The sequence below is a fragment of the Bos indicus genome, chromosome 12 (assembly GCF_029378745.1).
Source record: "Bos indicus isolate NIAB-ARS_2022 breed Sahiwal x Tharparkar chromosome 12, NIAB-ARS_B.indTharparkar_mat_pri_1.0, whole genome shotgun sequence".
Lineage (NCBI taxonomy): Eukaryota > Metazoa > Chordata > Mammalia > Artiodactyla > Bovidae > Bos > Bos indicus.
Window position 1 is genome coordinate 16065392 of NC_091771.1, and position 27619 is coordinate 16093010.

The 27619-nt window shown below is 40.8% G+C and overlaps 2 protein-coding genes across 9 annotated transcripts in view; both read right to left on the reverse strand.

Annotated features, from left to right (window-relative positions):
- ZC3H13 (zinc finger CCCH-type containing 13) overlaps positions 1 to 885 on the reverse strand; it is a 103788-nt gene extending 102903 nt beyond the window's left edge. For 2 of the 7 annotated variants that reach the window (XR_011569680.1, XM_070800059.1), the window contains exon 1: positions 517 to 885. The gene's annotated coding sequence lies outside the window, so the exon portion shown is untranslated. The remainder of the gene's footprint in view (positions 1 to 516) is intronic. The other 5 variants (XM_070800058.1, XM_070800056.1, XM_019971240.2 and 2 more) reach the window with 3 other exon arrangements.
- Positions 886 to 1521: 636 nt separating this feature from the next.
- The window catches only part of CPB2 (carboxypeptidase B2), a 57763-nt gene continuing 31665 nt past the window's right edge, over positions 1522 to 27619 (reverse strand). For both annotated transcript variants that reach the window (XM_019971243.2, XM_019971242.2), the window contains 5 exons: positions 21775 to 21885; positions 19004 to 19097; positions 9486 to 9688; positions 5189 to 5276; positions 1522 to 1865 (listed from right to left, as the gene is read on the reverse strand). In XM_019971243.2, coding sequence (XP_019826802.1) covers positions 1681 to 1865; positions 5189 to 5276; positions 9486 to 9688; positions 19004 to 19097; positions 21775 to 21885 — 681 coding nt within the window. In that variant the 3' untranslated portion in view covers positions 1522 to 1680. The remainder of the gene's footprint in view (positions 1866 to 5188; positions 5277 to 9485; positions 9689 to 19003; positions 19098 to 21774; positions 21886 to 27619) is intronic.

Genomic DNA, 27619 nt, shown 5'->3' on the forward strand with positions numbered 1-27619 from the left:
GCCAAAACATGAGCCTCGCCTTTCATCCCGCCTTTCCTGGTTTCTGACAGATAGCTGCCAAAAGTAACTACCGAGGGACTATGAAGACAAAGTAGCACTCCTTAACTCCGAGAACATTGAGTCGGTATCACTGCCGGGAAATAAGCAAGCCCAAATATAACCAAAAGTAAAGACACCTTTCCCTAAGAGGTCTGGGGAATGCGTGACCATATTCCGGCACCCTTCCATCTCACACAAATGAGAATACCACGCAAGAGCTCTCAGGCTCACATTAAATGGTAGTGACCTAGCAAAGTTTTCCGTCTGAATTCACTTGCTCCCTCAGGATGACAGCGAGAAACCCGGCACTAGCACAAGGGTCTTCTGCAGAGTTAAGGGTGGGACGCTCACGGAGGGATGAAACGCCCGGCGTGACCCAAGCAGGATGGAGGACCGGTTGGGCCTCCCCATCCTGGGCGCGTCCAACCAACCCCTTCCCCCCCGGTACCCACACCAATTCACAGGATTCAAGCTTACCTCCTCCCCGAGCTTCCTTCGCAAGCGCAGTTCGGAGGTGGCACGGCCACCTCAGCTCCGAGAAGCGGGGGAGGCGACTCTGTCCCCGCGCCCGGCCCCGGGGAGACGACGGCGAGAGGGAGGTGCGCGCGCGGCCCCCGGGAACAGGCCCTCGGCTAGCGAGGGACTCCGGGACGGCTGGGAAGCAGAGCCTGCTCGCCGCTTCGCCAGGGTCGAGCCAGCCTGGGACGTAGGGAAAAAAAAGAAAGAAAGAAAGAGACTGGGGAGTAAGAAAAGACAAGGAAAACACTATCAGGCCTCAAAGCGCCACCGGAAGTCAAGAGATTGCCCTGTTCCTCAGAAGACCGAGGCAACTTCCGGCCTCCAGATTAGTCGTCAGAGCGCAGGCTCCGCCTCCCTTGTGGACACGCCTCCCTGGCGTGACGTCGGCCCTGAGGCGTTCGGTGAAATCAACAAATCTGTGCTACAAATCTGTCCTTTACCTGAAAACCCTGGAGAAGAAACCAGGAATCCGGGAGAGCAGAAACTCCCACTTTTAAAGTGAATTTAAGAGGAAGAGCTTTCTCCTTTTATTACATAATTTCTTACAATAAACGGCTATTGTAAATGTGCAGAATGGCACATTTGTTGTCGAAATAACTGCAGCCATTCATTTCCCTCAAAGTTTTTATTGAGCAGCTGAACTGGAGAGACGAGCGGTATTTGTCTTGTTTTTCATGCCCCTCTGACTTCTCAGACAGTAACAGCTGTCGCCTATTACTGTGGAGTAAAAGGCAAGCACGACTGCGTCTTTAAAGGAGCCAGCAGAAATTTACTGTAAATTGGGAGCAGAAACCTTGACTGTACTTCTAACAACCTTCTTTCCTTGTTTAGGATACAATGATCTGCATGAAGTTAGTTACTGAAATTGCTTGAGATGGCTAGTCAAATGTCACGGATCAAGAAAAACCCAGTACCTAGCCTCTCACAAATTAAAAAAAAGAAAAATGTAAACCCTGGTCGGCGTTAATTTCAAGGTACCGTTTATTTTGTTCTTTGACAAAACCAAAGAATGAGAAAACCTTTGATCAAAACTACTGATAAAACTCAAAAAGAAATGGGTACAATGGTTTGGCTGAAATCAGTAAATTAAAATATGGGAACAGAGTGAAAAAATCAAGGGCATTAAACATTCTTGACGACATGCGAAGCTATTTTAGCGACAGCAACTAGAGCTTCTGAACACGTGGGTCTGATGTAACTCTCTGGCAGCAAGAATCCATATTTGCCTTTATCTCGAAGTTCAAATGTAAACGAATATTTGATGCCCAAGTCATAGATCCAGTCGTCTGAACCTCCAGGAGCTAGATCTACAAAAAGGAAAAAAAAGAAATTACTTTCTGAAATACAGATGTTTCGAGTTAACTAATAAGGTGGATTTTTTTTTCTAAAAATGAAAATAGCCTTGCTTTTTTTCTGATTATTATGTAAGTTTCTGGAAGAAAGTAGAGATTGAAGGAAAGCAGTTTAAGGAAGAAAAGAAAAATTATCCATGTAACCCTACCAAGAACTGATGATCACCGTTTATATTCTAGTGCTTTCTTTTTCAGTGCATACTTGAACATAATTTTTTCCTACATAAATAAGATCATTCTGTGCAAGCGGTTCAGTAACATTTCTAAACATAATCTATCCTGAGCAGCTGTTTGTATTCAGTTCAGTTCAGTCACTCAGTCCTGTCCGACTCTTTGCCACCCCATGAATCGCAGCATGCTAGGCCTCCCTGTCCATCACCATCTCCTGGAGTTCACTCAAACTCACATCCATCGAGTCGGTGATGCCATCCAGCCATCTCATCCTCTGTCGTCCCCTTCTCCTCCTGCCCACAATCCCTCCCAGCATCAGAGTCTTTTCCAATGAGTCAACTCTTCGCATGAGGTGGCCAAACTACTGGAGTTTCAGCTTTAGCATCAGTCCTTCCAAAGAAATCCCAGCGCTGATCTCCTTTAGAATGGATTGGTAGGATCTCCTTGCAGTCCAAGGGACTCTCAAGAATCTTCTCCAACACCACAGTTCAAAAGCATCAGTTCTTCGGCACTCAGCTTTCTTCACAGTCCAACTCTCACATCCATACATGACTACTGGAAAAACCATAGCCTTGACTAGACGAACCTTTGTTGGCAAAGTAATGTCTCTGCATTTGAATATGCACCCCACTCCAGTACTCTTGCCTGGAGAATCCCATGGACGGAGGAGCCTGATGGGCTGCAGTCCATGGGGTCGCGAAGAGTCAGACTCCACTGGGCGACTTCACTTTCACTTTTCACTTTCATTCATTGGAGAAGGAAATGGCAACCCACTCCAGTGTTCTTGCCTGGAGAATCCCAGGGATGGGGGAGCCTGGTGGGCTGCCGTCTATGGGGTAACACAGAGTCAGACACGACTGAAGTGACTTAGCAACAGCAGCAGCAGCAGTTCATAGTCAGTCATCTTACTCAACTCTTGGAATGTTAATAATATTTTTGGTTGATTTCCTACTGTTTTCCAGGTAGACAATCATATAATAAGCAAAGTGACCACTTTTTTTCTTTCTAATACCTGTACTTGAATTAATTACACAAGTCTTTACTGAAGTGCTGAAAAATATTAATCAACAGTGCATTAGTTAAGTTACTCATTCAGCAAATGTTTCTAATAGTTATTATTAATATCTGGCATTTATTCTTCCAACTATATTTTTATACTTACACATACACACAGATTTGTATTGAATGAATGCATGCATGAAGATGGAATTATTTCATCAAAACAGGATGTTTGTCTACAAGTTCCTCCAGCCCTGAAGGAACAATAGTAGAGAAGACGATGGGAATCAAGAAAGGGGTGATTTGTGAAAGGAAGCTGTGGTCCAGAGCAAGGACCTGGGTCAGCAAAGGCAGAGACAGACTGTGACAGCAAGAGACAGAAATACCATGTGGACCAGTCTAGCCTCAGTTTGTACTGAGATTGTCTGGAATGACTGAGGAGGAAGAGGAAGATTCTGAACTTTCTGGTAATAAAGCCTCATGTACTCAGGTAATTTATTCAGTATGAATGTTTTCACCCCCCTGTAGATCATTCCAGTTGAAGGAAATTCTGGGACTTCAAGTATATCATCTCAAAGCCTTTTCACATGCCATTCCCACTCCCTGTATCTTCCCCACACCTTTGTTTGGCAGCCACTTGCAGGGTAGGTCTCACAGACACGTCACCTACCGAGAAAGATCTTCCCAGGCCACCTGGGCTAAGTTGCCTCTCTCTCTGGCAGTCATTTTCAAACCTTTACAGTTATTTAGAAGACTCTTGAGAGTCCCTTGGACTGCAAGGAGATCAAAACAGTAGATCCTAAAAGAAATCAACCCTGAATATTCATTGGAAGGACTGATGCTGAAGCTCCAATGATGTGAAGAACTTACTCATTGGAAAAGACCCTGATGCTGGGAAAGATTGAAGGCAGGAGGGGAAGGGGATGACAGGGGATGAGATGGTTGGATGGCATCACTGACTCAATGGACATGAGTTTGAGTAAGCTCTGGGAGTTGGTGATGGATAGGGAGGCCTGGTGTGCTGCAGTCCATGGGGTCACAAAGAGTTGGACATGACTGAGCGACTGAACAACAACAAATATGCTTATTTTATGTTCTTCATTATCAATGGGATTATATTTTACTATTTAATTGTTTACATCAGAGATTGGCAAGCTTCTTCTGTAAAGAACCAGATAATTAATATTTTAGGCTTTGAGGGCCACATAGTCTATGACACAGCTACTCAATTCCACTGTCATGAAAGTTATATAGACAATATGCAAATGAATGAGTGTGGTATGCTCGAATAAAACTATTTGTGGACATTGAATTTTATGTAATTTTCACATGTCACAAAATCTTATTCTTCTTTTGGTTTTCTTCAACCATTTAAGAAATGGAAAAACCCATTCTTAGCTTACAAGCTATCCAAAAACAAGCAGTGGGCTAGATTTGGCCTGTGGATTATAGTTTGCTGATGGCTTCTTACATGCTTATTTTCTGTTTTCTCTTCTCCTGTTGAAACCCCTCCAGTTTCAAAAAGAGCTAAATTGTTTGTTATTCCCTCTGTGGACACAAAGGAATCCCTCAATAAATACCTCCCGGCAGAGATTAAGATATTTGTTAAGAACTTGCCACATACATGTTCTCATCAGTGTGATATAAACAAAGGATGTTCAACTCCAGCATGCCATGAGCTATACTCTTGGACACAGGTTGTCAGTTAAAAACACCTAATGTAAATGGCATGCCTAGATTTCTACAGTGTTCAACCTGCACAACCTTACATGGTGGCCTTGGACATCTTAAACATTCTTTTGAACTTGTATGACCTTTTCTGCTTCAGTCAACTAATGTGATACCAATTCTATAATCCCTACTCTATAGGAAAGAGCATAATTTCTTAAGTATCATTTTGGTTCCTTTTTAGTATGTATATTAATGTAGCTTTGTTCAACAATGTCATAGCTATTATTCTTCCATCTCCAGTTGTTATAATCCAATTGTTTTACATGTGACCATGTTTTAAAAGATTCTGCTTAGAAAAATTAAATCCACACAGAAAAACCAAACACAAATTTCTTAGTACCTCACAGTCCCCCAAGATCTGAAGAAGAAATACTTACATAAACTTTCTGAACCACTGCCATGTGTGTATCTGATATTTCTATGAATATTCTCCATAGCGAAGACTGCTTCTCTGGCCACTAGAGACTGAAATCAACAGAATATGGAATTTCAGTTAATGTGCAGCTTTAAAACAAGACAGGTACAAGTTTCTAAAAAAAAAAATCATATAGTAGTTGAATCAGGCTGTAGATATGAAGAAATAGCAGAATGGTTGTTGTCAGGGGCTGGGGTGGAGGTAGGAAGAAAATGGAGATACTGGTCAAAGGATACAAACTTCCAGTTATATGGTGAATAATTTCTAAGGATCTAAAATACAGTCTGATGACTCTAGTTAACAATACTATTTTATATACTTAAAAGCTGCTAAGAGAATAGATATTAAGGGTTCTCACCACAAAAGAAAAAAGAATTATGTGAGGTGATGAATATATTAATTAACTTTATTGTAATCATTTCACAATATATATATGTATAAAATAATCACACTGTACACTTTAAATTTACACAAAATTAAAAGTCACTTATATCTCAATAAAGCTGAGGGAAAATGGTACAATGAAAATCTGCATTTATCCAAAAGGTAAATTGAAAAGAATAAATTAACTTTTAAAAATGTTTCTCTCTTTATGGAAATCACAGTTGGGTGGCTAAAAACACAGATCCTTCCAATATAATGAAATTCTTATTTAATTTGAAGAAAAAAGAATTCTAACATGCCTTTTTAAGGATTTCATTTATTTTGTAAAACAAAGCATGCATAACAAAGTTATACTGTAAGACAAAGTATAACTATATTTCAAAGACAAACAACTAGGCAAAATTATCACCGAGCTTTAAACTCAGCTTCTCTAAACAACATGCACATCTCAGGTATGGATGATTCCCTCCTCATCCTTCTCACACACTCTATTTCTTTTTGTGTGTAAAATGTGCAAAGACTCATCAAATAAAAAAGATTATATCCCTGGAGTGCAGCAAGATGGTAACTAAATTCCCTGCTCCGTTATTTTTGTTTCTAGCTTATGCAGATCTTTCCTGAAACTGGCACTAACATTATAGTATTTACTGTCACTCCTTTGAATGACCCCGAGGAATATCAGTGGATATGATGCTGTGTCACCCCCTGCTCAAAATAAGTTTTAATGGAACCACATGACCTACAGAATAAAATGTAAATTTATTCTGACATTCAAACAAACTAACTGTTCTTCACAAATGGACCTCATCTGCTTTCTGAGGGATCAACTTCCTTTTCTTGCCCCTACATTTCCCTGAACGTAATTCCTGTGGGGAAGCTATGGCCTCTGCTTAGAATGTCTTCGCTTCCCTGTCTACTTACAGAAATCCTATCTTTCAATATTGTCTGAAACCGTACCTGGTCCTTGACTTCACTAGCACTTTACCATTCCTTCTTCTTTACAGTACGTTACATCTTCAGTTCTGTTCAGTTCAGTCACTCAGTCGTGTCCAACTCTTTGGGACCCCATGAACCGCAGCACGCCAGGCCTCCCTGTCCATCACCAACTCCCGGAGTTTACTCAAACCCATGTCCATTGAGTAGGTGATGCCATCCAACCATCTCGTCCTCTGTCGTCCCCTTTTCCTTCTGCCCTCAATCTTTCCCAGCATCAGGGTCTTTTCAAATGAGTCAGCTCTTCGCATCAGGTGGCCAAAGTATTAGAGTTTCAGCTTTTACATCAATCCTTCCAATGAACACCCAGGACTGATCTTTAGAATGGACTGATGGGATCTCCTTGCCATCCAAGGGACTCTCAAGAGTCTTTGCCAACACCACAGTTCAAAAGCATCAATTATTTGGCACTCAGCTTTCTTTACAGTCCAACTCTCACATCCATACATGACTACTGGAAAAATCATAGCCTTGACTAGATGGACCTTTGTTGACAAAGTAATGTCTCTGCTTTTTAATACGCTATCTACGTTGGTCATATCTTTCCTTCCAAGGAGTAAGCATCTTTTTCATGGCTGCAATCACCATCTGCAGTGATTTTGGAGCCCCCAAAAATAAAGTCAACCACTGTTTCCACTGTTTCCCCAGCTATTTGCCATGAAGTGATGGGACCAGATGCCATTATAAGTCCTCAAGGTGGAGACTTTATCCCCTCACTTATCTGTTTCCCTCTGAATGAATTAATAAGGCCACCCTTAGCTATCCCAGTCAGAAGGGAGTTGTACCATCTGTGCCACTTATTTAACAGTTACTCCCTTGAAGAAGGGAATGGCTCTCCTTCCCAGTATTCTTGGCTGGAGAATTCTATGGACAGAAGAGCCTGGAGGACCACAGTCCATGGGGTCGCCAAGAGTCAAAGACGACTGAGTAACTAACACTTCCACTTTTCATACTATAGAGCAGGGTCACCAACCTCCGGATCACAGAGTAGAGCCAGGCCACACAGCAGGAGGCGAGCGGCAGGCAGGCTAGTGAAATTTCATCTGTATGTACAGCTGCTCCCCATTGACTCGCATTACAGCCTAAGCTCCACCTCCTGTCAGATCAGCAGCGGCATAACAGGCTTGAATCACCCCAAAACTATCCCCACCCACCGATCCCTGGTGCCAAAAAGGTTGGGGACCACTGCCTTAGAGTATAGCAATCTGTAACATTTGCTAATGCATGAGCTCTGTAACCATATAATATTCTCTTAAAGGGCAGGGCCCTACCCAGTGCTTCTTTCAGTGCCCATCAAACACAGTATTTTACACATAATAACTCAACAAACACTTGTTGAGTTATCAAACAGCAGTCCAAAAATAACTCAAAATCACATTAAATCTATTTCCAGGTCATGATAAATACCCTCTCACTTCTCCAATCACCAATCAAGGAGCTTTCCTTAAAAATTTCCCCTTGAGAAGAAAAAGGAATCCTAAGAATATTCAAAAGCAGAGACATTACTTTGCCAACAAAGGTCCATCTAGTCAAGGCTATGGTTTTTCCTGTGGTCATGTATGGATGTGAGAGTTGGACTGTGAAGAAGGCTGAGTGCCAAAGAATTGATGCTTTTGAACTGTGGTGTTGGAGAAGACTCTTGAGAGTCCCTTGGACTGCAAAGAGATCCAACCAGTCCATTCTGAAGATCAGCCCTGGGATTTCTCTGGAAGGAATGATGCTAAAGCTGAAACTCCAGTACTTTGGCCACCTCATGCGAAGAGTTGACTCATTGGAAAAGACTCTGATGCTGGGAGGGATTGGGGGCAGGAGGAGAAGGGGACGACAGAGGATGAGATGGCTGGATGGAATCACTGACTCAATGGACATGAGTCTGAGTGAACTCCGGGAGTTGGTGATGGACAGGGAGGCCTGGCGTGCTGCGATTCATGGGGTCACAAAAAGTCAGACACGACTGATCGACTGAACTGAACTGAAGTATCAAGTATGTTTCTGTTCTAAAGGAGTTATTTTTAGCAACTGCAAAGAACTTTACATTTGTCATCAGGAATTGCTAGCCCCTAACATGGCTATAGTTTATTCTGTTAAGAGAACCAGGACAAAACAAGTCAATGAGAAATAAACCACTACATAAAGATCAGAACTTGGGCAAGAACTGGAATGTTGCCACAGCACCTCCATTGACTAGAGAGCATCTAGGGTGATGATTTGCTCAAACCTAATCACAATCCATCAAGAACCTTTGCATCCTCATCTTTTGTCATCTTACCCAAGCATAGAATATCTGTGACTAAAGAGTGGTTCAGGGACTAGCAGGCTGTGTGAGTCCTCTTTGAACTCACTGTACCATCCACTGCATTCCACAAAAGGAGGGATGGTCTTGCCTCAATGCTGAAATTGGAGTTGCTTTTAATAGGACCAAATCCCTGCAAGTAAGGGAGGTCAGTGTAAAAGCAATTCCCAATGCTAATATCAGATCAGTAAGTACTGTGCTAAGACTTGACCTGTGGCAGGCTTGCCATAGAAAACTAGTCACCACAAACAGACCATTAATTTCAGAAAGTCTTGTCCTTGGCTTCATATGCAGGTCAGGTCAAGGTGGACTGGTTCCCTCCTGACATCCCAAGAGCTTGTCTGACGCTTTCCTAGGTAGCCCCTCTGCTGGACAGAAGTTCATGTCCTCAGAGGAAGGCTCAGTCCTTCACAATCTCTCAATGAACCCTGGCCCAGGGTGACTCTCAAAAGAGTTAGATCAAGATACAAAACATCTGTCCCCCTTCGTACTCTATGGGAGAATAGTTTCCCCCACAGTTTTCGATTCTTGAACTAAGTACTATTTTACTTATGAAATGCTAACAAAAAATGAATTAAGCAGCACTTACCAGCTCCTCGTGGTCTTTGCTTCTGCTTCGGCTGTAGGAATATGGAAACACTATCTTCTGGGAGTAGGAATGCATGCTGATGTAAGCTTTAATGTGCTTGATATTTCTTCTCAAGAAATCAGCCACCGCCTTCACTTCTGGTTCCGACTCAGGGTAAGTTCCACAGTAGATTTCTGAGCACGAGGAACTTGAGGCACCCTCTCCTGGAGTGAAATCGATGGAGTGGAATTATAAGGGGCTACATGTCCTATTGGCAACCCACTCCAGAACCCCTGCCTGGAAAATCCCACGGACAGAGGAGTGTGGTAGACTACAGTCCATGGGGTCGCAAAGAGTCGGACACGACTGAGCAACTTTCACACATCCTATTTATGATCTCCCTGGCAGTGTATTCTCCTAATATCTAGGGAGTAACATTTTTAGATAAACAGATTTAGTTGAGCGCTCTAAACATGTTTGTGACAATGTCATCGATGGTCTGTACTCCCAATGCAGGGGGCCTGGAGTTCAGTCCCTGGTCAGGGAACTAGATCCCACAAGCAGCAACTAAGAGTTCACATACCGAAACTAAAAAAAAGGAAAAACAAAGAAACCACATGCCACAGTGAAGACTGAAGATCCTTCATGAGACAACGAAGACCCAGTGCAGCCAAATAAATAAATAATTATTTTTTAAAATGTTGTCTGTGTTTATTTTGAATTCAAAATTTATATGCCCTCATAGCAAACAATCCACCAGTTATGGCCTATCTTGCTATCTTGCAGCTATGTTGCAGCCTCAAGAAAGTGGCTGTGAGAATGTCAGAAATGCCACCTCTGCCTCTGAATGTGTGGTTACATGAGAAAGATCTCTAATCATTGTAAGGTTGGTTTTTCTGAAGTGTATAGTTTGGTTGTTCTTGTGCTCAGTTGAGTCAGACTCTTTGAGACACTTTGGACTATAAGCTCCTCTGTCCATGGGATTTTTCAGGCAAGAATACTGGAGTGGATTGCCTTTTCCTTCTCCAGGGGATCTTCCCGACCCAGGGATCGAACCTACTATGTGTCTTGCGTCTCCTGCACTGCAGGCAAATTCCTTATTGCTGAGCCACGGGGAAAGCCAGATATGTGTAGTTTAAAGATCACCCACAATATAGCCCACAATAGAAAAGTCTCATTTGGGAACTCAGGTCTGCTTTCAGTGCTTCTTCTAACCTGCTAAAAAGATTAGTAAATAAAATGGGATGGCAATATTTGGTGCCAGAATAATGCACGTCTATTCCTTTGAGAAATTAGAGTAAACGTCATTTTAGATGGCAGCCTGACTCTTAACACTTTTCTGTACCTAAGTCAAGGGTTGGGGCCCAGGGAGCCACCTCTGTCCCCAAAGATTATCTCTTCTAGAAACAGTTTATTAGCCTCAAATTGCCTCCTTCACTTGTGTTCTGCCAATCAGAATCCTCCACCAATAGCTTGAAGTGGAAATGCAGTTTCTAGTTTTAAGCTGCTCTCTTGAAAACAAAGAAGATAACAATAACAGTGCCAGCTGGCTTGCAAAGAACACAAGTTGTATGTCAGGAACTCTGCTAAAACTTATAGGGATATCTCATTCAATCTTCACAGCAAATCTATGAAGCAAAGGCTGTTATTTTAGGAGATGCAAATTGGGCATTAGGGGTGGTGACCATTGTTTACAGTAGATGCTATGGAGCATACTGTTAATCAGCTTATCACTTGATTTCAATCTTGGCATTGCTATTTAATAGTTATCTGGCTTGGGTGATTTTTTTTTTTTTAACCTATGAGTCAAAAGTTGTCCAAATTAGTCTTTATAGAAAAGAATAATGGTAATTAAAGATGAGGCCTTAAATTGAACACCACTTTTAGACTTTCATTATAAGGACTGTCAGGAATTTCCATTCTATGTAACATCAAGAGAACTTACTTAGCCCCACAGGAAATCTGACTGCCCATATGTTCTCTGGCTTTCTGAAGCAGCCAAGCAAGACAAATTCTTTTAATTCAATGGATGCTTTATGTTTAAAAAAAAAAAAAAAGCCACTTTTGGCACAACATGGGTATTTGGCACCATCAACTTCTAACAAGTTAGAACTTTTCATTTCAAATATATATTTTTTGGTTTTATTTTTAAAATGCCATTTACTCCATAAGGCACTGCTAATTGTTAAGACTCAACAGTAACAAGAACAAAAAAAATTCTAATCTTCTATTTTGGCCATTAAGCTGTTTATCCCTCACTTGTATTTCCATCAGTCTTCTAGTTCAGTTCAGTTTAGTTCAGTCGCTCAGTTGTGTCTGACTCTTTGTGACCCCATGAACCGCAGCACGCCAGGCCTTCCTGTCCATCACCAACTCCTGGAGTCTACCCAAACCCATGTCCATTGAGACGGTGATGCCATGCAACCATCTCATCCTCTGTCATCCCCTTCTCCTCCAGCCCTCAATATTTCCCAGTGTCACAGTCTTTTCAAATAGGTGAGAAAGAGTAGAATTCTTGTACATGCCCTAAGAGGCAAAGCGATATTGATTTTTTACAAACCTATCTATACTTTAATTTCTTTTATCTATTAAATGGAAAAATCATAAAATGCTTTGCCCAGTGCCTGGTATATACGGAGTGTTCAGTAACTGTTGTTTATCATCATTGTCGTCATCATCACATGGATTGGGACACAGAGCAGGCCAGTGTGCATTGCAGAGATGAGATGAGCAGAGAAAGGACCCACTGAGTCCCCTAAGGTGCTCCAGGCCCAGTTTCAGTCTGTTTCCAAGGTCTGCCTGAATCCTGGTCCTTGGGTTCCATGGGCTACTCCATTATCCTTACAGAGTCTGCCTTTCTTACTTAAGCTTGCTTCATTTTCTTCCTTTTATTGCAACAGAAACAAACTTAATGTTTGTTAAACATTCCGCCCCCCCAACCCCCGCACCCAAGGAAATGTTGTGCTCAGGTCTTTCCATATATTTTTGTTAGTTTTTAATAAATAATGTCATTAGACAAACCATATTTGATAGTTTAGTTACCTTTGAATACTTTTATTTAACCCCATAGGTACAAGTTTATCATTTCAAATGTAATCAACATAAAAATTACTTGTGAGATATTTTGTGTTACTTTTTCATTCAAAGAGTCTGGTGTATATTTCACCTTCATTGCATGTCTCAGTTTGGACAAGCCACATTTCCAGTGTTCCATGGCCACATGTGGCTAGAGGCTACTGTAATGAACAGTGTCACCTCAGATTCTCATTTTATGACTGTCATTCTAGAGATTTCAAACTTTTGTTTGAAAGAGTCATCTAGAGTCAATCTGTTTTTCAGATTCTTTTTTGCCTTTAAATAGGGATGTTAATATGGACAAGCCACTGCATCGCTCTCAGCCCAAATGCTTCATCTGTACCAAGAGGTGCTTGGTCTTCCAGGTCCCTTCATGTTCAATCATTCTTTGATCTATAAAAAGTGGGATCAAAAAATACCTGGAACAGCAAACTCATTGATACAAAAAGTCAGTTAGAAACCACCAGGGGCTCCTATGGGTGGAGAACAAGAAGCTATTGCTTAACTGTTTTAGAATTTCTGTCTTGGATGATTAAAAATTTGGGGAATGGATGTTGGTCATGGTTGCAAAAGATTGGGAATGCAGTCAAAGTCACTAAACTATAGTTTTTAATGGTAGAAGTGGCAAAATTTTATGTTATATATGTTTTACTATGATTAGAAAAATTAAAAGACCATATGGTCTCTAGGAAAAGAAATGAAATACTTTCTATCTCACACCAGTTGCAAAACCTTGTAGTTTAACTTCACGTTTCAAAAAACTTGTTAAAAGAAGTTTGAGACCAGAGGTCCTCACAAATACCCCCTGTTGGAGACTGAATTCTTCTTTCCCCTGTATGTGTGCTAAATCGCTTCAATCATGTCAGACTCTGTGACCCTATAGACTGTGGCCCACCAGGCTCTTCTGTCCATGGGATTCTCTAGTCAAGAATACTGGACTGGGTAGTCATGCCCCCCTCTGGGGGATCTTCGTGACCCAGGGATCAAACCCAAGTCTCTCACTACTCCTGCTTTGGCAGGCAGGTTCTGTACCACTAGCACCGCCTGGGAAGCCCCACTCTACCCCCAATTCCTGTGCTGAAGCCATAAGACATCATGTGTTATATCTGGAGATAGGGCCTTAAAGGAGGTGATAAAGTCATAAAGTAAGGCCCTGATCCACTATACCTGGTGTTCTTATAAGAAGAAAGGAACACCAGGGCTGTATGCACACAGTGAAAAGGCTGTGTAAGGACACAGCAGGAATGCAGCCATCTGCACGCCACGGAGAGAAGCCGCAAGAGAAACCCACCCTGCTGATAACCTTGATCTTGGACTTACAACCCCCAGAACTAAGAAATACATTTCTCTTGTTTGAGCCTTCCACCCTGTGATATTTTATTATGGCAGCCCAAGCAGACTAAGATATCCCTACCTCTATTTCCATACTCCAAGGCCAAATTTGCCTGTTACTCCCGGTGTTTCTTGACTTCCTACTTTTGCATTCCAGTCCCCTATAATGAAAAGGACATCTTTTTTGGGTGTTAGTTCTAAAAGGTCTTGTAGGTCTTCATAGAACCATTCAACTTCAGCTTCGTCAGCGTTGCTGGTTGGGGCATAGGCTTGGATTACCGTGATATTGAATGGTTTGCCTTGGAAAGGAACAGAGATCATTCTGTCATTTTTGAGATTGCATCCAAGTACTGCATTTCAGACTCTTTTGTTGACCATGATGGCTACTCCATTTCTTCTGAGGGATTCCTGCCCGCAGTAGTAGATATAATGGTCATCTGAATTAAATTCACCCATTCCAGTCCATTTTAGTTTGCTAATTCCTAGAATGTTGACATTCACTCTTGCCATCTCCTGTTTGACCACTTCCAATTTGCCTTGATTCATGGACCTTACATTCCAGGTTCCTATGCAATATTGCTCTTTACAGCATCGGACCTTGCTTCTATCACTGGTCACATCCACAACTGAGTATTGTTTTTGCTTTCCCTCCATCCCTTCATTCTTTTCTGGAGTTATTTCTCTGCTGATCTCTAGTAGCATATTGGGCACTTACTGACCTGGGGAGTTCCTCTTTCAGTATCCTATCACTTTGCCTTTTCATACTGTTCATCGAGTTCTCAAGGCAAAAATACTGAAGTGGTTTGCCATTCCCTTCTCCAATGGACCACATTCTGTCAGACCTCTCCACCATGACCCATCCGTCTTGGGTGGCCCCACATGGCATGGCTTAGTTTCACTGAGTTAGACAAGGCTGTGGTCTGTGTGATCAGATTGGCTATATTGTCACCCTGCTTATTTAACTTATATGCAGAGTACATCATGAGAAATTCTGGGCTGGAAGAAGCACAAGCTGGAATCAAGATTGCTGGGAGAAATATCAATAACCTCAGATATGCAGAAGACACCACCCTTATGGCAGAAAGTGAAGAGGAACTAAAAAGCCTCTTGATGAAAGTGAAAGAGGAGAGTGAAAAAGTTGGCTTAAAGCTCAACATTCAGAAAACTAAAATCATGGCATCTGGTCCCATCACTTCATGGCAAATAGATGGGGAAACAGTGTCAGACTTTATTTTCTTGGGCTCCAAAATCACTGCAGATGGTGACTGCAGCCATGAAATTAAAAGACGCTTACTCCTTGGAAGGAAAGTTATGACCAACCTAGACTCCATATTCAAAAGCAGAGACATTACTTTGCCAACAAAGGTTCATCTAGTCAAGGCTATGGTTTTTCCAGTAGTCATGTATGGATGTGAGAGTTGGACTGTGAAGAAAGCTGAGCACCGAAGAATTGATGCTTTTGAACTGGAGAAGACTCTTGAGAGTCCCTTGGACTTCAAGGAGATCCAACCAGTCCATTCTAAAGGAGATACGTCCTGGGTGTTCACTGGAAGGACTGATGCTGAAGCTGAAACTCCAGTACTTTGGCCACCTCATGCAAAGAGTTGACTCATTGGAAAAGACTCTGATGCTGTGAGGGATTGGGGGCAGGAGGAGAAGGAGACGACAGAGGATGAGATGGCTGGATGGCATCACTGACTCAAAGGACACGAGTTTGGGTAAACTCTGGGAGTTTGTGATGGATAGGGAGGCCTGGCATGCTGCGATTCATGGGATCACAAAGAGTCGGACACGACCGAGTGACTGAACTGACTGACTGAACTGACCTCTTTTTCCAGCTCACACAGACACACAATTTTAATGCCGAGGAAAGGTAAAATGAACATAAAATGAGTAAGTAGGCTTTGCAGGACAGTGATGGAGACATAGATATAGACGACAGACTTTAGGACACGATTGGGGTAGGAGGAAGGAGAGGGTGGGATGTATGGAGAGAGGAGCTTGGAAACCTACATTATCATATGCGAAATAGATAGCTCATGGGAATTTGCTGTATGACTCAGGGAACTCACAACGGGGCTCTGTAACAACCTAGAGGGGTGGGATGGGGAGGAAGGTGGGAGGGAGGTTCAAGAGGGAGGGGACATATATACCTGTGGCTGATTCATGTTGTTGTTTCACAGAAACCAACACAATACTGTTAAGCAACTATCCTTCAGTTAAATATAAAAAAGAATAAAAAATTTAAAAAAATAATAAATAGGCTTGATATTATCATTTCCTGTTCCTAAGTGAGGTGCTGTTTCAGATTCTTTACAAAGTATTATAAAGGCTGCTGCTGCTGCTGCTAAGTCACTTCAGTCAAGTCCGACTCTGTGCGACCCCATAGATGGCAGCCCACCAGGCTTCCCCGTCCCTGGGATTCTCCAGGCAAGAACACTGGAGTGGGTTGCCATTTCCTTCTCCAATGCATGAAAGTGAAAAGTGAAAGTGAAGTCGCTCAGTTGTGTCCGACTCTTAGCGACCCCATGGACTGCAGCCCACCAGGCTCCTCCATCCATGGGATTTTCCAGGCAAGAGTACTGGAGTGGGGTGCCACCGCCTTCTCCAATTATAAAGACACATTCTATTAATAGTTGTAGGGACAAGGAAGAGATAAAATTTCATTCTTTTTTTCTCACTGTCTTGCTCATAAAGTACTGAAGAGATTCTGGGGCACTCAGCAAAAAAAAAAAAAAAAAACAAGAGTTCCTTACTGTTTTTTTTTATTTGGAAATCTCTCTTATGTATAATATATTACTGCTGCTTCTATTCCTGCTTTTAACTCTTGTGACATATAGTAATACAACCGCAGGCCTAATCAGGGGTCTGAGATATTTTTTGATGACAATAACAGAAGATATTTTGACTACTTGGTTATTCAAATTAGGTAACATTAATTTCACCATAAAAAACATTAGGTAAAATAGAGTAGTAAAAAACAAACAAACAAAAAAAGCTTGCAGATAAAAGGAGTTTCAAAAAGGAACTTATATCTGAAGAGTGATTGTCAGACTCAGAAGAATTTCAGCAAATTTGAAGCCAGGCAGCCTGGCTTTATATCTTAGCTCTGCCGCCTCCTAGCTCTGTGCTCTTGAGCAAGGGACTTAACCTTTTCAAGTCTGGGTTTCTTCATCAATGATGTGTAGATAATGAAACCCAGGGGATGAAGTATATAAACTACTCACCACTTAGCAACTGTCAGCTCTGTTTATTCAGAGGCCTTTGATAATTAGCTGCTGCTTCTCTGACTCCCTCCCCAGTTATTACTGCCCATGGGGGTCTTTATGCTTCGGTGGGCACTTTTATCGGACAATCTTAATGATGGCTTTTACAAAGAAACCACTAAATGATTCCCTTGAGCCTGAGGCAGGATCAGCTATTATTTCCTGTGTTTTCTTACTATGTCTGTGGCTTTCTTAGAATGCACAGACTCATTTGAATAACTTTCTGAGACCTGCTCTACGTGCCAGGTACCGAGCTAGGTAATGGATAATCGTCCTTACCCTCATGGAGTTTCTGACTGAAGAGGGAAGAGGAAATCAAGAAAAAAGTACTCTATTGTGAAGTTTTTGTATCTATTAGGTTGGCCAAAAAGTTCATTCAGGTTTGTCCTTAAGCTCTTACTGGAATGAAGGTTTTGGCCAACCCGATACATTGTGACAATGATGAAATTATGAGTTTTCACCTGGGCTTCCCAGGCGGCACTAGTGGTAAAGAACCCACCTGCCAATGCAGGAGACATAAAAGACATGGGTTCAATCCCTGAGTCCGGAAGATCCCCTGGAAGAGGAAATGGCAACCCACTCCAGGATGCTTTCCTGGAGAATCCCATGGACAGAGGAGCCTGGTGGGCTACAGTCCGTGAGGTTGCAGAGAGTCAGACACGACTGAAGCAGCTTAGCAGGCAGCACTTCTTTTCTAAAGGAAATACAGAGGATCATGTGGCTATGACTGCGTACGGTAAAGGAATGGGAAGAAGAGGCTATTTTTGTGGCTTCAACAGCTTTGCTCCCTCTATGGTGTCCTCATAGAGCCACATGCTCCCACTTTCAAAAATATAGATGATTCCAGCTCATTGTTTAGCTTTGTAGTTGTTTCCCAAATGTAGCAACTATGAAATATCCTTGGAGAGTGGGCGAACTAACACCTACCTCCCTGAGAGCAGACAATATCCTTGAAAGCCCAAGTCAGTGTTCACTGAGTACTGTAACTCATTTGAATCAAGGAACAAGGAATTCCTACTGTGCTGAACACAAGTTTCTGTTTATGATATTCATGAAAGAAAGAACTTAAGAAAGTGAATGGTAAGAGGGAACACAAAATGTTTGGGGACTTCCCTGGCCATCCAATGGTGAGGACTCTGCACTTCTACTGCAGGGGGTACAGGTCTGATCCCTAGTCCTCGTCGGGAAAACTAAGATTTCACAAGCCAAACAAACAAACAAAGGTTTTGCAACACTATAGAAGTAAATATTTTCCTAAACAATTGAAAACGAGAGGTACCTATCCAACTCTTGTCTTTGATATCCCCATAATGAAAGCTATTTGTTTATGAAAGTAGGAGATTTAGCGGTCAATCCCTTATGATTCTAGAGAAAAAGAATTTTAGAACTTTGAAGCTAGAAAGAACCTTACAGAACTGGTCCAACTGGCTTCTTTTAAAGACATGGCTATTAAAACAGGGAGCACAGGTTAAGGATGTTCTGCTGATTTTAGCCAACCTTCACATCATTGCATTAAGCAAAAAGTTTCTTATTTCAATTATTTCCTGATTCAGATAGTCCTCCCCTCTAATTAGCTTGAATTAATGGTAGGCTGCAGTCCATGGGGTTGCAAAGAGTCGGACACAACTGAGTGACTTCACTTTCACTTTTCACTTTCATGCATTGGAGAAGGAAATGGCAACCCACTCTAGTGTTCTTGCCTGGAGAATCCCAGGGATGGGGGAATCCGGTGGGCTTCTGTCTCTGGGGTCGCACAGAGTCGAACACGACTAAAGTGACTTAGCAGCAGCAGCAGCAGCAATGGGTTTTTAGGAATATTGCCTTTTAAATGAAGAGACGTTGCTAGAGTTTAAGCAAACAACCTACCACACCAGTGTTTGGAGGCAAAGTTCCTGTTCAGGTCTGTTCCGACACAAGCATTTTTTTCATGTAAAGAACGATTCTTTCTCCACATTCGATCCTAAATAAACAAAACACAGATTACCAGAGCACCCATGTTTGTGGTTTAGAAAAGACGCCACTTTTGATGACAAAGTGGCCAGTGTTGTGTTTCTCTCCTTTAACCCCATCTCTTCACCCGGTCACTGTCTTCACAGTACTTCTTGCATGGCCCCTGTTCTATTCAGGTCTTAATTGGGTTCACTCAAACTTGAATCAAATGAAATGGTGATATTTGATGAGCTTTGACCTACCAAAAAAAAAAAAAATGTCAGCTGGTTTTTGTAGGCTGCTTACTGGCCTTCTTGTTAGGTCTCGTTTCCTTTAATTTTATGCATTGCCATTTTCTATCTTCTGTCGTTCTAAGAAAAGTAAAATAACTTGGTGTTTCAACTCAAAACTATGAGTCATGAGTTTCTTTTTTTTTTAATTGAAATGTATTTGACATACAACATTGTATAAATTAAAGATGTTCAACATGCTCATTTGATTTATTTACATATTATGATTACTACTATTGGGATAATTAGCACTTCTAACCTGTCACATTAATTCTCTCTTTTTTGTGGTGGAAACGATTAAGATCAAGTCTTTTAGCAAGTTTGATGATGATAATACAATGTTGTTGAATCATGAGTTTCAGCGCTCTTTTTAGATTGAATCCAACATTCACTTAAAACCTACAGGAAGCAGAAAATATCTCTAGTTTGATGGTGCCTGTGATTGTAGTGATTCAACTCCGGTTTCTAAATGTAAAGCAAAAATAGCCCATTGGGTTCTTGGGGTAATCTGGGAATTTAGTCTTGTAAACAGTTGCATAGACTTTGTTTGAGTTCCGGGTTGGGATGCCATGGCACCCTTCCCCTATTCCACCAACCCTTCTGCCCAGCCTCCCGGTCTGTTTCCAACCCCAGGCCTGTGAGTCTGGCAGCAACAGTTGCTCTGAGGAAATTGGGTTCTCATACTTCAGGAGTTAGTTGGCAGAGTTAAGATACAAAGGACGGTTGCAGAGTAAGACTATCTAAAGCGTGGCTGAACTCTCCACTGGGAGTCCAGTGAAGGCATAAATTTATTGTAATAGCAATCTATAAATGTGACCACTTATTGAACTCCAATTTTATGTTAGATACTATACAAGGTATTTCCCATTTACCTAGTTCAGGGTTTGCTCATTCCTACCTAAAAACTTTTGTTCACAGTATTCAGCTTCCCTGAGATTTTTCATCAATCTCCTTCACCATTCCCATCTCTTCTGCTTAAATTAACCACTACATAAAATAATTCCTGTATAATTCCTTATGTTTCTAATCACAGCAATTATGCCCATTCCCCTGAGTGTTCAAATGTGCTATTCAAGTATGTTTTTCATATATGTTTGACTGTTTTTATAATTTAAAAAATTTTTAATAAAAAATTATTATTAGAGTTTAGTTCTTTACAATGTACTCTTTTTCTTTTTTTTTTTTACACACAAGAATTAATTTATTTCAACCAACATTCACAAGTCAGAAAATTGAAGTTTTTATATGCCTGCACTTGGACACACACACACCTATTAATAAACTCAAGCAAGAAGTTTGCAGAAGTGTACAGGCCAGAGTTTTATGTGCTCCTCATTAAAGTAGAAAGGGCCGTACTTCATATTGCTTGAGTAATTTTATGTGAATCATGATGCTGTTGGATTAAAACGGTTTCCAGTGTAGACAAGACTGACCAATATACTCCTACATATGTTCATGATTGAGTTAAAGCGTACTAGGATTAAATTTGCACATTGATTAGCGTGCAATTCTGTTCTGATGCACATTCCATTAGAATGCCGTTCTAATTCTTGCAATTCATGATTTTTATAAATCAAAATACCATCCAAACAACTAGTAAGAATGAACGGATGGGGGCACCATGTATCAAGGCGGCTAACATCAAAAAAGAGATAAAACCAGACCTGCGCCACTCTTGCTGGGAAAACACCCCATTACAATGAAGTAGCCTTGCCAAAAAAGCCAAACCTACATCTTATTAATCTTCCAGAATCCAAATATCAAGTTTCAGAAAATACAGAGGACAAAGGAACGTGTTAAACTACAACACGGCAACATGATGAGTAAATCCAGGCAGGAAACTCTCTTCTTCAGTGAAACAAGTTGCAGGGAAATAGAGAAAAAGAGATATGGGGAGAGAATCTATGGATTAAAATAAAAATAAAGGCTATAAAGCAATCACAATATATCAACCTTATTTGGATCCTGCACCAAAGAAATGAACATTTTTAAAAAGCTGTGGTATGATAGGAAATTTAAATACTGATTAGAAATTTTATGATAGTAAATAATTATTGTTCACTTTTAGGTATAATTGTATTGCTATTTTTTAAAACCTCAGTTAGATGCATCCTGAAATATTCATTGATGAAATGATATCTGAGATTTGCTTCAAAAGGATATGGGTAAGATAGAAGGGAGTTGGGGATACAGATGAAAAAAGATTGGCCATGAATTGATTCGCTGTGTGATAAGCACATCAAAGTTTACCATACAATTATTTCCACTCATATATGTTTGAACTTTCCCATAATGAATTAAACAATTTTTTTTCATAATAAAACCATTATGCTGGGATCCAGGATTCTATGAATAATTCTGTCTGTGTATCCTGTATGCTCTAAAGGAGTGTGTTTTGTTTTCTTTGCCTTCACCTACCTTTTTCCATGTGTAGTCATAACCATCCACATTAACCACTGGCATAATATAGAAATCCATGTGCTTCAGAAGATTGGTATACATCTTTTCTTTCCCGTAGTAATAAGTTACCTACGGATTAAACCAAGTATATTTGATAACGCATCATTTACCTCCTTTTAAACTTAGCCTGTTTCTTTTTTTTAATTGAGATATAATTGACACATAATCCTGGAACAACACAGGTTTGAACTGTGTGGGTCCACTTGTAGACATTTTTTTCAATATTAAGTACTAGAGAACTACACGATCTGCAGTTCATTGAATTCACATAGGCAGAACTGTGCACAGATGGAGGGTCTACTTATAAACACACATAAACTTATGTGAGGATTTTTGAGTGTATGGAGGGTGGGTGCGCCTAACCACTGCATGTTTAAGGGTCAACTATATTAGGTTCAGGTGTATTACCTAATGATTCAATATTTGTATATATAGTGAAGGAATCACCGCAATAAGTCTAGTTAATATCCATCTAGCTAACATCCACTAAACTTGGTCTATGGTTTGTTTTTTTTTTTTAATTTGACATTTAGATTTGCACATTTAACTTTCAGGAAGAGTATTAATTCCTTGAAAAGTCTAGACTTAGGGTACTATGCTGACTACTACTACTACTAAGTCACTCAGTCGTGTCCGACTCTTAGCGACCCCATGGACTGCAGCCTACCAGGCTCCTCTGTCCATGGGATTTTCCAGGCAAGAGCACTGGAGTGGGGTGCCATTGCCTTTTCCGACTACTCTGACAAGTGATGGTGAATGTCCTGGACATGGGACAACTGGTCCTCCTATTTAATGGAGTCAGAAGACAGAACTATATGTTTTCTAAAACTTCCTTCAAGAAACAGAATTCTTTATTAATACATAAAGCCCACCACAAAGATTTAAGGAAACAAAACCTAGATATATTTCTACTCTTTTTATAATAATCTGCATCAGTCACCACTTAAACTAACCTTGTCTCATTCCCAGACATGTCTAGATAATATTTTCTGCATTATCTTATAAGTCGTGAGCTAAATGTTTGCTAGAATTGAGTGTATTTCCCAAGCATTCAGTCATTTGGCTTTAAAGTAGGTGGTAGCTTTTCCTAGGTACTGACTATGAGTTTCCTATCAGACATTATCTGACACTGCTCTTCTGTGCTTTAGATTCATACCCAGCTAGGGTCGCATATTTTCACATGATCCAAGGACATCCACATTCCAGTGACTAAGAAGTTAATCCCCAAATGACTGACTATAGATGCAGGAGAACCACAAAGACAAATTTCAGGTAGTTAAATGACTTCATCTGGTGACTTAGAGGTAAAGAACCTGCATGGCTAATGCAGGAGACGCAGGAGCGTTAGATGACTGGGCTGAGAAGATCCCCTGGAGAAGGGTATGGCAGCCTACTTTAGTATTCTTGCCTGGGAAATCACATGGACAGAAGAGCCTGGTGGGCTACAGTCCATGGGGTCCCAAAAGAGTCGAACACAACTTAGTGACTAAACAACAACAAAGCTTTGGCATGAATTCTTCATTTGTGGTTACATTGCTACATTTAAATTCGTGAATTAGTTCACAATTTTTTGCTGATTTAAACTTACTCAAAAGAGTTTGTTAAGAAACATTTTTCATTATTGATAGAAGAAAAATGTCTTTTTAAAAAATTGAAGGATAGTTGCTGTATAATTTTATATAAGTTACAGGTGTATAATACAGGTTCACATACACCCACAAAGGAAACCATCAACAAAACAAGAAGACAACCTACTGAATGTGAGAAAATATTTGCAAATGATATGATCAATAAGGGGCTAATATCCAAGAAAAATGTCTTCTAAATCTTACATTTGCTATAGCTAAATGTTACCATTTTTCTTTAAATATTTAAAATACTATATCCTTATCTCCCTAGAACAACCATAATAGTCAAATTTAAATTATTTGCCATAGGTAATCATCTAAAAAGCAAGAGAGTTCCAGAAAAACATCTATTTCTGTTTTATTGACTACGCCAAAGACTTTGACTGTGTGGATCACAATAAACTATGGAAAATTCTGAAAGAGATGGGAATACCAGACCACCTGACCTGCCTCTTGAGAAATTTGTATGCAGGTCAGGAAGCAACAGTTAGAACTGGACATGGAACAACAGACTGGTTCCAAATAGGGAAAGGAGTATGTCAAGGCTGTATATTGTCACCCTACTTATTTAACTTATATGCAGAGTACATCATGAGAAACGCTGGACTGGAAGAAGCACAAGCTGGAATCAAGATTCCAGGGAGAAATATTAATAACCTCAGATATGGGAGAAATATTAATAACCTCAGATATGCAGATGACACCACCCTTATGGCAGAAAGTGAAGAGGAACTAAAAAGCCTCTTGATGAAAGTCAAAGAGGAGAGTGAAAAAGTTGGCTTAAAGCTCAACATTCAGAAAACGAAGATCATGGCATCTGGTCCCATCACTTCATGGGAAATAGATGGGGAAACAGTGTCAGACTTTATTTTCTTGGGCTCAAAAATCACTGCAGATGGTGATTGCAGCCATAAAATTAAAATACACTTACTCCTTGGAAAAAAAGTTATAACCAACCTAGATAGCATATTGAAAAGCAGAGACATTACTTTGCCAACAAAGGTCCGTCTAGTCAAGGCTGTGGTTTTTCCAGTGGTCATGTAATGGATGTGAGAGTTGGACTGTGAAGAAGGCTGAGCACAGAAGAATTGATGCTTTTGAACTGTGGTGTTGGAGAGGACTCTTGAGAGTCCCTTGGACTGCAAGGAGATCCAACCAGTCCATTCTGAAGGAGATCAATCCTGGGTGTTCTTTGCAAGGAATGATGCTAAAGCTGAAACTCCACCTCATGCTAAGAGTTGACTCATTGGAAAAGACTCTGATGCTGGGAGGGATTGGGGGCAGGAGGAGAAGGGGCCTACAGAGGATGAGATGGCTGGATGGCATCACCAACTCGATGGATGTGAGTTTGAGTGAACTCCGGGAGATGGTGATGGATAGGGAGGCCTGGCATGCTGAGATTCATCAGGTCGCAAGGAGTCGAACACGACTGAGTGACTGAACTGAACTGAACTGAACCGCTTACTAAATATGGGAGAAAGGAAAGAAAAAGTACAAGTTAATTTTTGGCCCTCTATAGGTCAGAAAGAAAAGCTTAATGAAAAGGAAGCAATTTTATAGAACGAAAGAAGTAATACTTTAAGTAGTTGAGCAACTAGTGAAATCATTTTTATGCTATAAATCAGTAAATTTATGTTAGAGTCATTTTTTTCAATAATAATGTCGCATTCATTATCAGAAAAAAATTGGGAGATCTTATTTTCTTTAAAATGAGAAAGTATCATTTTTATTTCTACAGCGATTGCTGGACTTTTAATAGGTATGTCATGGTCAGTTTCTTTGTCTTTTTCATTCTCCTTATTTCCTTCCTACTTTAGCAATGGTTGGATGGAAGTCTTTCAGCAAAAAGTTAGTCTCTGAGAGAAGATCAAATATTAGCCCAGAAATTTGTTTAATAAGCAGGGCTCCAAACAGAAAGGGTGAGTGAGAGCTGAAATACAGCATCATGTGGGGCTGCAGCTGGAATCCCAGAGGAAGGGGGACCTATTATTTTTTAACAATTTATTGAGACATTATTCATATACCGGAAAATTCAGCATTTTAAAGTGCATAGTTCAGCAGGTTTTATATTTCACAGAATTAAGCAACCATCACCGCTGTCCAATTATACGATATTTTCATCACCACCCCCATCAATGTTGCTGTTGTTCGGTCACCCAGTCGTGTCCGACTCTGTGACCCCATGGACGGCAGCACACCAGACCTCCCTGTCCCTCACCATCTACCAGAGTTTGCCCAAGTTCATGATCATTACATCGGTGATGCTGTCCAGCCATCTCATCCTCTGATGCCCTCTTCTCCTTCTGCCCTCAATCTTTCCCAGCATTAGGGATTTTTCCAGTGAGTACTCTGTCCGCATCAGATGACCAAAATACCAGAACTTCAGCTTCAGCATCAGTCCTTCCAGTGAATATTCAGGGTTGATCTCCCTTAAGATTGACTGGTTTGATCTCCTTGCTGTCCGAGGGACTTTCAGGAGTCTTCTCCAGCACCACAGTTCTAAATCATCAATTCTTTGGCATTCTGCCTTCTTTACGGTCCAGCTCTCACAATCCCCATCAATACAAAAAACTCCCTTAGGAGTTACCCCTTTCTCCCTTCTCTTCCCCCAGCCTCTGGCAACCATTAATCAACTTTCTGTCTCTGTGCATTTGCCCATTCTAGACCTTTCATGTAAGTGGAATAATCAAATATATGGCCTTTTCTGTCTGACTTCTATCACTCAGCAAAATGTTTTCAAGATTCATCCATGTTATAGCCTGAATCAGTACTTCATTCCTTCTCATTGCTGAATGGTAGTGCATTATAAGGATATGCCACATTTTCTTTATCCACTCATAAGCTGATGGACATTTGGATTGTTTCTACTTTTTTTTTTTTTTTTCAATTTTTTGGCTGCAGCATGCAGCATATGGGATCTTATTTCCCCAACCAGGGATTGAATGGTGCCCCCTGCTTTAGAAGCATGGACTCTTAAGCACTGGACTGCCAGGGAAGTCCCTGTTTCCAGTTTGGGACTTATGAATACTGTTGCTATGAACATTTGTAAACATACGTGTTCAAGTCTCTTGGCTATATACCTGAGCGGAATTGCTGGGTCAAATGGAAACTCTATGCTCAAACTTTCGAGGAACTGTCAAACTGTTTTCTAACATGGTTGCACCATTTTATGATCCCAACAGCAATGGATAAGAGTTCCAGTTTTTCCACACTCTTACCAATATTTGTTATTTGCTATTTAAAAATTTTTGTCATCCTATTGGGTAGGAGGGCTTCCCTTGTGGCTCAGCTGGTAAAGAATCCGCCTGCAATGGAGGAGGCCTGAGTTCAATCCGTGGGTTGGGAAGATCCCCTGGAGAAGGGAACAGCTACCCACTCCAGTATTCTGGCCTGGAGAATTCCATGGACTGTATAGTCCATGAAGTCGCAAAGAGTTGGACATGACTGAGCGACTTTTACTTCACTTCACTTCATTGGGTAGGAAGTGGTATGTATCTCTGTGGTTTTGACTCACATTTCCCTAATGACTAATGCTGTTGAGCATCTTTTCATATGCTTATTGACTATTTGTATATCTTCTCTGAGAATTGTCTTTTCAGATATTTTGCCCATTTAAAAACTAGATTATTTATCTTTGCATTGTTTATTTGTTAAATTTATTTATATATTTTGGATATGAGTCCCTCATCATCTATAATTTGCAAAGATTTTCTCCCATTTTGTGAGTTGTCTTTTAGCTTTCTGGATAGTGTCCTTTGAAAACCAGAAAGGTTTTTATGCCATTCTCCCAAATTTTGATAGAGTCTCATTTATCTCTTTTTTGTTTGGTTGCTATGCTCTTGGTGTCAGATCTAATAGTTCGTTGCCTAATCCAAAATTACAAAGATTCACTACTTCTAAATTTTCTTCTAAGATTTTTGTAATTGTAGCTTTTAAACTTAGGTGTCTGATCCACTTTTAGTCAATATTTGCATATGGTGTGAGATAGGAGTCCAGATTCTTTTTTTTTTTTTTTGGCATATGGGGAGCTGATTGTTTCAGCAGTGCATGCCCCCTTTTGATTATGCACAAAGGCACCATCTGGACTGATGGAGAGCCTCTTCAGGTCTTTGATTAAAGAAGATGACAGTCCAGAGCAAGTGGGAATCGGTGACAATCTGTGGAGCAACAACAGA